This window comes from Pteropus medius, unplaced genomic scaffold (genome assembly GCF_902729225.1).
Source record: "Pteropus medius unplaced genomic scaffold, Ma_sr-lr_union100, whole genome shotgun sequence".
Taxonomy (NCBI): Eukaryota; Metazoa; Chordata; class Mammalia; order Chiroptera; family Pteropodidae; genus Pteropus; species Pteropus medius.
In genome coordinates, this window is record NW_024356397.1 from 1,364,558 (window position 1) to 1,374,310 (window position 9,753).

A 9,753-nucleotide genomic window follows, 5' to 3' on the forward strand; every position below is an offset into this window, starting at 1 on the left:
AGGTGGAGAGGGGGCTGGGCCTCTGGACTGTATGTGTAGGAGAGGAAGTGGGCTATGAGAGAAGGGAGAAGGGCAGTCCTGTGCATGTTGTGGGGGTTGACCAGAAGAACTGGGCCCAGGCCTGAGAGGGAACCAAGGAGGAGGGCCAGGGTCTGAGGCCGCCTGCCCAGCTCACAAATATTTAGCTTTCAGCCAAAGACAAACTCTGCTCTATTTTGGGAGTGGGAGGCTCCAGGACGGGCTAGGCCACTTCCCCTCCAGGCTGGGACCCCAGCATCCCTTGCCTCTGGCACTGGGATGGAAGGAACTAGGGTACCATGGGGGTCAGGGTTTGTGGTCCTGAGAAATCACTAACTCTACCAGGACTTCTGGGGGACTCATGCACATAATTGGAAAAGGGGACTCAGAGCCACTCAGAGCCTGTTTGAACATCCTGAGTTCTCCCTGCTTCCGGGTTTCTGACTTTGTTTTTCTGTCACCATCTCTGTCATGCCTTCTAGGTCCCTCCATAGGAATTTAGAGTCAGGGAGCCCTCCCTTAAAGTCAACCCCCTTCAGTAGCCTTGAACCTTCCATATTCCTGGGCCCCTCAGAATCCCCTATGTCTGTTCTCAGTGCCCTAGCTCATGTGCCAGGGGTGATGGGCCAAACAGGAAGCCGACTCATTCAGCCTGTAGGAGAGGTGTGTTTGAGATGGAGCGGGATCTTAACGCCTGTGTTCATTGGCCTGAGCGTAAGTGTTAGAATGTAAACCAGTGACTGCACGCATGGCTGGCTTTATGAGAACACAGGTATATGTGTGTATAAGCCAGGCCAAGTGGATACCTTAGTCCAAATGAGGAATGGTATGTTTGTAAGGCTGGGAGTAGTGGTTTGTGACTGAGTTTGAGTGAATGACATGCAAGCCAATGGGGTGGACACCATGTCCTTGTCACTGCTCTGTATCCAGTCAGGGATCCCCAGGTGTTAGGCTCTACCTCTGCTGCGATGAGGACAGGCTGCTCACTCTGCCATTTCCCCATTACACTCTATATTGAGCCATCATCGAAAACACTTTGGTTGGTCTTGAGGAAGCTAGAGGACCAAGGTGCATGGAAATCCTGGGTCTACCCAAGGCAGGGGCAGTGTCAGTGGGCATGGGCATCGTGCCAGAGTTGCCAGCGTGTCACTGGTTCCTGGGGGAAGGGCTGGCCCAAAGGCCTGCTGGAAAGACACCGGACTGGGATAACACTTGGCAAGAAAAGGGTGTCATAGAAAGTGGGCCTCTATGTCCCTCACTCCCTGTGAGCTAGAGATGCCCCAATGCAAAGGCATTCCAGTCCCTCTGTCTCTTTCATTAATATTTGGGCACCTGGGCCCTTAACCTTCCCTCCCAAGCTGCTACCATCAGGAAGCCCTCTGCCTGGTATGGGTGGGCTCTTTGGCAGTGAGAAGAACTTGGGGTTCAGAGAGGGAAGCAGCTGCTGCTTGATGCATAAGATGCAGGGGAACAGGGAGGAAGGAGAAATGGGGGTGGGGGCTACGTGAGGATGGAGAATTAGAAGTTGAGAGAACTAAATAACTTGGGAGGAGGCTAAAAAAGCGGAGAGTTGAAAACCGAGACCTTGGGTACTCAGAACCCATGGCCAGTCAGCCCTCAGATGCACAGTGAGCATTCCAGTGGGAGGTCAGCCGGGGGCGCTGTGAACAGCATGGGAAGAGGGGCTCCCTTCCCGGCTGCATATCTAGGTGAGAGCTGGGACAGCTCCCCTTTCTGTACTTTAAGCCTGCCTTTTTGTTGTTGTTTTTTTTTAACGAATGGTGAGTGGAGGTAGGAGGAAAAACAACTTGAAAGTGGGACTCCTGAGTCCCTGGAAAGGTAATGCATTTGATCAGGTATGCGGGCTCATATTTAGAAACCCTCACCAGGACCCTCTCCCCAGTTCTCAGGGGAGCGAGCACAAGCAGTAAGAAAAGGAAACTGAGGCCGAGGTGAAACAGCCAGGTGCCCAGCCCTTGGCCTCTGTAACAGTCTGAATGGGTCTGGTGCTTTCTCCCTTTTCCCTGCCCTCGGGGGCCCTGGGGGCCTCTGCTCCCCAGGTCTGGGGTCTCCTGTTGGCCTGGGACTGCTTGCCTTCTTTCACCCCTCCTTCCCTCCCCACTGCTGGGTGGGGTCCCTGGGCTTGGCTGAGGCCCCTGTGGCCACAGTGTGAGGGCCGGGCGGGGGACGGCGTCGGCGTTTTTAAAAATAAACCGACCGCAGGGAAACCAACGGAGCCGGGCAGGGCTGGGCAGAGGGGGAGGGGGCGGTCAGGGGGAGAAGGCGGGGCATGTGGCCTGGTCTGGGGGTTTTCTGGGGCCCAATCCCATAGTGGTTTTCTTAGGTAGGAAATCTGTCTTCTTCCTCCTCCTCCTCCTCCCCCTTTTCTTTTCTCTTCTTCCTTTCTTTTCCTGTTTTCCTTTGCCTTCCTAGCCCACTCTCTTTCCATCACCTCTCTTTGTTTATACTGCGTTCCCCTCTCTCTCTCCCTTTTGTCTTTTTACCTTTCTGTTTTTTGGGTCTCTGCCTGTTTCTGCCCCCTAATGCCAGTTCTCCCCTCTGTTTCCCTTCTCCTGCTCCTGGGGGCTTTTATGTCAGTTCCTCACTCTGTGCTGGGTGCTTTCCTCCCGTGTCTCTGGGTCTCTGACTTTCCCCTTCCTACTCCATGTTTCTACCTCTCCTTTCTGCTGGGATTGGGCTCCTGCCCCAGCAGCTACCTGCCTCAGCCCGCCCTCTGCTTTGTAGATCAGAGGCTCTAGGGGAACCTTGGGTGGGAAAGACCAAGGCTCTTATCATGGTCAGATTTGAGAAAGCTTTTGGTGGCTCAGATTTGGAAGTCCATTTCATTACAGGGGTCAACAGGATCTCCAAGAGAGGTAAGTGGGCAGGGGGAGCAGCAGGTTTGCTCTCGGGGAGCAGTGCAGGAGAGGTGACTGCACATGCCCCTCACTGCAACCTTAAGTCTCCAGACCTACCTCAAGGATTGGTGTCACACACACACCACATGCTAGGAACTGGGCAGGCAGGTCTGGGAACCCGTCAGGTTCTTTTTCAGCTTCACCAGGAAGGCACTAGGTACATCGGCTTTTAAGGACCCCAGTCAGAGAACTGTCCAGGGTCAGCTTTAAAGGACATCTTTTTTGGTGGGATTCTCACTAATGGACATATATCTATGTCAGCCAGGATATTCCTGGGATGTCCTGAGGCTGACCCAGGGGAGGGTAGCAGGAGCTCCTGAGGATGGTGATCTCAGGAGGCCCTGGCCTGATAGCAGCAGCAGGATGGGCTTTATGGGTATTCTGTGTTTCTAAAAGGCCCCCATGCCCCACATCTACATATCTTCTTTTGCTCACTGTGCTAGAAGGTTGAAGAGAGACCAGATATGTGGGCTACATGTTAGGGGACACTGAGGCACAGAGGGGTTTGGCTGTGAGACAACATCTTAGCTCCCCCAATTCTCCACCCTGGTAAGGTGTGAGGACTTCGGTTTCTTCCAGTCCTCCAAAAGGGGTACCAGCTGGCTCCACAAAGCAGGAGATGCCCATTGGCCGCTTGAAAGACATTCTTGCCTCAGCCACAGTCCTGGTTTGGCTGCAGCCCTGTTCCTTCTCAATGTCCCAGTGTCTCTGCCGTCGCTTCCTCTTGCTCCCCAGCCCTAGAGTCCCTGCCAAGAGATTCCTTACCAGGGACTTGAGGATGAGGCCTCAGGGAGAGCAGGCTACTGCCTTAGACAAGAGATGAAGTGGAGACAGGGAGTGGAATATGGGGTAATGCTGGGAAAATCTGGAATGAAGGCAGCTAGTCTCCTAATATTTCTACCCCTTCCCATGCTGCTCTTTGAGCCTCATCTTTCCTCTCCAAGTTCCTGACCGTGGCATCTACTCCAAACTCTTTCCCAGGGTTCAGGATCCCTAATTTTTACCTTACTCAGGTGCTCCCTCTATCCCCAGATCTTCTCACAGCTATTTAAGAGGTGTCTCCTGTTTTTTGGAGGGCCTTGCACATCCCCAGCTACTCTCCAGTGAGCTCTACTTCTTACCTCCTGGTTTGGGGTGTTAAGGGGCAGTCTTGGGTGTTTGCTCTCCTTCCACAGTGCTATCTGAGCTCTGCCCTGGGACCCAGTCCTCACTTGTGCCCACCTTACCTCTAATTTCCCATCTCTTCAATTTTTCCCTGATATCTCTGTTCTCTTCTCCATGTCTCTAGGTCGCAGTCTTAGAGTTTGCCTTTCCCTCTGCATTCTCTTTCTCTCCCCTAATCAGTGTTCCCTCTCTCCCTAGGAGGAAGCTCACTATGGCTCCAGTCCCCTGGCCATGCTGACAGCAGCGTGCAGCAAATTTGGTGGCTCCAGCCCTCTACGGGACTCAACGACATTGAGCAAAGCAAGCACAAAGAAGCCATACTCTGTGGGCAGTGACCTTTCAGCCCCCAAAACCATGGGGGATGCCTACCCAGCCCCCTTTTCAAGCACCAATGGGCTCCTCTCACCTGCAGGCAGTCCTCCAGCACCCACCTCGGGCTATGCCAATGACTACCCTCCCTTTTCTCACTCATTCCCTGGGCCCACGGGTACCCAGGACCCTGGGCTACTAGTGCCCAAAGGTCACAGCTCTTCTGACTGCCTGCCCAGTGTCTACACCTCTCTGGACATGGCACACCCCTACGGCTCCTGGTACAAGGCAGGCATCCACGCAGGCATCTCACCAGGCCCAGGCAATGCTCCTACACCTTGGTGGGACATGCACCCTGGGGGCAACTGGCTAGGTGGTGGGCAAGGCCAGGGTGATGGGTTGCAAGGGACACTGCCCACAGGCCCTACTCAGCCTCCATTGAACCCCCAGCTACCCACCTACCCATCTGACTTTGCCCCCCTTAATCCAGCCCCCTACCCAGCTCCTCATCTCCTACAACCAGGACCCCAGCATGTCCTACCCCAAGAAGTCTATAAACCCAAGGCAGTGGGCAATAGTGGGCAGCTGGAGGGGAGCGGTGGAGCCAAACCTCCTCGGGGTGCAGGCACAGGGGGCAGTGGTGGATATGGGGGCAGTGGAGCAGGGCGCTCCTCCTGTGACTGCCCCAACTGCCAGGAGCTAGAACGCCTGGGGGCAGCAGCAGCTGGGCTAAGGAAGAAGCCCATCCACAGCTGCCACATCCCAGGCTGCGGAAAGGTGTATGGAAAGGCCTCACACCTGAAGGCCCACTTGCGCTGGCACACGGGCGAGAGGCCCTTCGTCTGCAACTGGCTGTTCTGTGGCAAGAGATTCACCCGTTCAGATGAGCTGGAGCGCCATGTGCGCACTCACACCCGGGAGAAAAAGTTCACCTGTCTGCTCTGCTCCAAGCGCTTTACCCGGAGTGATCACCTGAGCAAACACCAACGCACCCATGGCGAGCCAGGCCCAGGCCCTCCACCCAGCGGTCCCAAGGAGCTGGGAGAGGGCCGCAGCACCGGGGAAGAGGAGGCCAGTCTGACACCCCGACCTTCAGCCTCTCCAGCACCCCCAGAGAAAGCCCCTGAAGGCAGCCCTGAGCAGAGCAACCTGCTGGAGATCTGAGCTGGGTGGAGGGTCTCCAGCCCCAAGGCTATTTGCCAGCCTCTTCTGGCTCCATGGACCACTGCTTGCCCCCCTCACTCCTTTTGCCCCATGCATGCTGTCCTTTGGGGCTCTCACCATCTCTCCCTTGGCTATTCTGAGCCTGGGTATCTCCCTGCATGCCTCCTCAGCTCGCCTCTTTCCCTTACCTTGAGCGCATTACATAAATTCTCATCTTAGGCCCTCACCTTGTGCCTGATTTCTCCACTCCTAAACTCTCCCTTCCCCATTTTCAGATTCTCTCCTCTGCTTTTACCACACCAGTTCACTTTTCCTTCATTTGGGCTCTGAACGTTTTATTTCTCCATTTCACTGTCTTTGACATGCATCCTTCTGCTTCCCAAGCTTATTTACCACTATCCCTTAGCTTCCAGGCTCCAGTCTCCCCAACTTCTTCCACTGCTCTCCATGCTCCAGAGTATTCTTCCTTTTTACAAACATAATGATGATGATGATGATGATGATGATGATGATGATAATTTATTGCCCCCTGGTGGCCTCTTCATTAGGGACCAGATTTAGGAGGATTGGGGTTAGTGACCTGGCAGGGAGCAGGGTGCCAAGAGGGGGGCAGACCAGTGGGGATCTGATCCCAAAGATGGGGTGACCCCAGGGTCAGGGAGGCTGCCCCCCAGCTTGTATATTTAACCCCTATGTTCCAAGAGAAATGAATAGTAATAATAATAATTCTATTTATCTAAGTTATGATGACAGGTCAGATAGAGTGAGCTGGAGAGGGAGGAGGTCCATTTCTGCTATGGAAACTTTAGACAAATACATTTCTGTAGAAAGCGTTAGTGCAGATCTTGTTAATAGAATTTCTGTCGTCAGGGTCTCAGTTAATGGGGTTTCTCTTTTAATAGGATCTTTGCTAATAAGGTTGGTTAGCTAGATCTCTGTTAAAGAGTTGATGGGGTATCTCTCAATCAGGGGATCCCTAATATTCCCACCCCAGCCAGAAGCTGTGAAACCTCAAGTCCTATGGAGGGGATGACCTATATATCCCAGCTCCTTAGATCTTAGAACAGGTTCTTCCACTGCCCCTCCCTGACACCATGACCCCATCAGGCTAATCCCTTGTTGCCATGGTTATGGAGAGCGTATAGTTGCCGCTTTAGGCTCTTTGGGGAAGCCTACCTAACAGGAGGAGGACGTTGGTTTGGAGGTGCCTCTCCTGAAGAATAGGTGGAGAAGGCTTTCTCTGGGATCAGATTCAAATAAATCAAGTATTTATTGAGTGCCTACTCTGTGCAAGGCACTGTGCAAGGATGGCTAGAAGCCACGAGAACAAATTGATAGAACTAGGATGAATGAGGTCCCCAAGCGGATTTGGGTGCATACACAGGCCCCAAACCTGGGACTTCCGATGCTCCCAATTCCACCTCCAGTGACTTTTAAAACCGCTTTGTGCCTTTCCTGTGACTTTGGATTCTCCTTTTCTATCTCCTGCTCCCTCAAGGTCCCAAGTTAAAGGGTTAAAGCCGTTGGAGCTTGGGGAGAGGGTAATATTATGGAAGGAAAGAGATCATGTCCTCATGGAGTCTTTTTTTTTTTAATTTAATAAATAAAAGTTCGATTTAAAATTTTGTCCTGGTGAGAAAAGGGTAAGAGGAAGGGAGATGGGTGAGCCACAGGATTTTTTTTCTTTACGAACTGGGGACTCCTCACGGGCGTTCTATGGTGCCTGTTTGCACAGTATGTCCGCAGTAGAATACTTCCTCGTCAGGCTCTCCGGCGGCAGAATTCAGCTTTTGACCTTGTAGAGGTCTCCGCAGAGTTGGAAAGACGGAGCGGTTTCTTCGCCGGTTCTTTCTCGGACTCCGAACTAACGGACCTTGGCGGGCCAGGGCAGTGACCCGGCCCGAGCGTCCGCCCTGTGGGCGCAGCGCCGACTACTGCGCGGCCGGGCCCGGGCCCAGCCTAGGGGGGCTCCCAGCGGGCGGTCCTGGCCTGGCACGTAACCCGCCCCCTGCCCCGGCCTGCAATCAGTCGTGCCTGCCACGGAGTTAGCGGAGGAACAAAAGCCACTCTGTGGCGGCCATCCCTCAACCACAATAGGGCTTTGTGCGGCCCCCGCCCCCAGGGCTCCCCCGCTGGGCTGAAGGGCGCCCCGGCTGCGCCCCCTGGCCTGGGCCCGACTGTGGGCGATGTCCCGGCTCACCGTCCCCTTCGTGGGTTTGAGAGCGGCGCTAGGGCGCCGAAGCGGGGGAAAGAGGCGGTGTGTCCGAGTCTGCGAGCGGGGCGGACTCGGGGCGCTAAACCCCTCCCCACCCGGTTGCCCTCCCACCCCGGCCAGGTGCTAAATCTGCCCACAGGCGGGGCGCGGCTTCAAAGGCGCTTTGAAGAAATCCGCGTTCGGAGGACATCTCTAGTGGGCTGGGGGCAGTGGCGAGAGGCAGACTGGATAGAGGGGGTTGGGGCAGCTGAAGGCGGAGGACGCCTGGGAACTGGCCTGCGAGAGGAGGCGGCCCCAAGTGGACCCCCGGCTCCCGCCCCCGCCCGCTCGGCAAACTCCCTGGGACCCCCCAGGGTCTGGCCCTCTCGCCTCCCGGTCTCCGCCTGCTCGGTGCCAGCTCCCGCCCGCCGCAGCCCCTCGGCCCCTTTCATCTTCCCTAGACTCCGCTTGGGGTTTTGCTGGTTTCTGGGAGATAAAAACCGCCTCAAATAGCGGCGGCGCGCCGCCAGGACAAACAGGGCCGGGCGGGCCATGTGCGCCTGGTTACCGGCCCCGGCCAGGGCGCCCGGGAAGGGGCGGCGGGCCGACTTCCAGGCACCCAGACTCCGGCGATGGCCCCCGCCTCCCGAAGTGGGGAGCCCATGTTAAGAAGTCTCGGGCAAGGCCCCGGCGCTGCCTCGGTTTCCTGCCCAAGTCGTAGGGAGGGGCGGTTCAGACCGCCCGCTAAGCTCTCTGAGCCCTCGAGGCTGTGGGTCACAGTCACAGTGTCGCCGGGGCCGCCGCGCCCCCTGGCGAAGTTAGTGGAGAGTGCGCTAGGCCTGGACTTCAGCCTCCCCAGAATCTGCTAATTGTGAAACTCATTCAACAAACGTTAAATAAGCAGTATGGGGGAGGTGGTGGCGGAATGTGAATACACATATATTGTTCCTCCTTTCCAGTTCACATTACACGGTAATAGGCAGTCACCCACCTGATAATTATATCGCGACCTGTTGGTGAAAATCAGGCTTCATTAAAGGGAGATGGAAGTTGCAGGTCCACCGGTCGGCGGGTTCTCCGATCTCTCCACTAATGTCAGTCACAGGCTCCTTCTTTTCCTTCAAACCTGTCCTGCATTCCCTTCTCAAGGAGAGCTTTCCCAGCCAGCTTCCTCAAGTGAGTTTTTACATTATGCTCTTTAAGTCTTCTGTGACTCCCCAGATGACAGCAAATTAAAAGGGGTCTACTCAAAGTGTGGTCTGTGCAGTATCACCTGGGGGCTTTTTGGAAATTCAGCTTCAGTGCTCCACCCAGAATCTGCATTTTAGCAAGATCCTCAAGTGAGTCCTATGGCCATTAACATTCTTGAGCCCTTTGTTTTTTGACTGTGGAATAACTCTCTTGGGGGGAACTTTTCATGTAGAAAGGAGGGGCAAACACAGAATCCAAGAATGCTAAACTACAATGCCCCCTTAATTATCCCATGAGGCTAGCAGATCTTGGGAGTGGGCACTAAGCGTTATACATCTCTGTCCCCAGAGCATGGTCTTTGGAATTACTCATTAACATTTGTTAAATGAATGAACCAATGCCCAAGGTTCTCCAGTTCATGGCAGTTATGGCTAATAATCCCAGATATGTTTAGCACTTTACAATTTATTAAATGGCTTCTTTTCCACTATTTTGAATGGGAAACAACCATGTGAAATAATTAGGATCACTGCCAGTGAGGAAGCTTAGGCTCAAAGAATTCAACTATTTCTCTAAAGCCACACAGCTATAAGCAGAGGAGCCCCCATTCTTCTTTAGACTCCAGTTCTAGTCTCATCCCTTAGAGTTGGAATAAGATCAATTTCATTTTTTTATTCTGGAGTCAGAATGCCTGGTTTTGGTGTTTTTAGGTGAAATTCCTCTGCCTCATTCTCTTCATGGTGTTATTACAGCACCTACCTCAGGGGGTTATTGTAAAGATTATACAAGCGCTTA

At 54.1% G+C, this 9,753-nt stretch overlaps 1 protein-coding gene across 6 annotated transcripts in view; it reads left to right on the forward strand.

Annotated features, from left to right (window-relative positions):
* Positions 1 to 8,398, forward strand: part of SP7 (Sp7 transcription factor) — a 31,601-nt gene extending 23,203 nt beyond the window's left edge. For 4 of the 6 annotated variants that reach the window (XM_039862190.1, XM_039862187.1, XM_039862188.1 and 1 more), the window contains one exon: positions 4,299 to 8,398. In XM_039862190.1, the coding sequence (XP_039718124.1) occupies positions 4,299 to 5,573 (1,275 nt within the window). In that variant the 3' untranslated portion in view covers positions 5,574 to 8,398. Of the gene's footprint in view, positions 1 to 1,820; positions 1,858 to 2,301; positions 2,895 to 4,298 lie in introns of those variants that run through there. The other 2 variants (XM_039862192.1, XM_039862191.1) reach the window with 2 other exon arrangements.
* Positions 8,399 to 9,753: the final 1,355 nt, after the last annotated feature.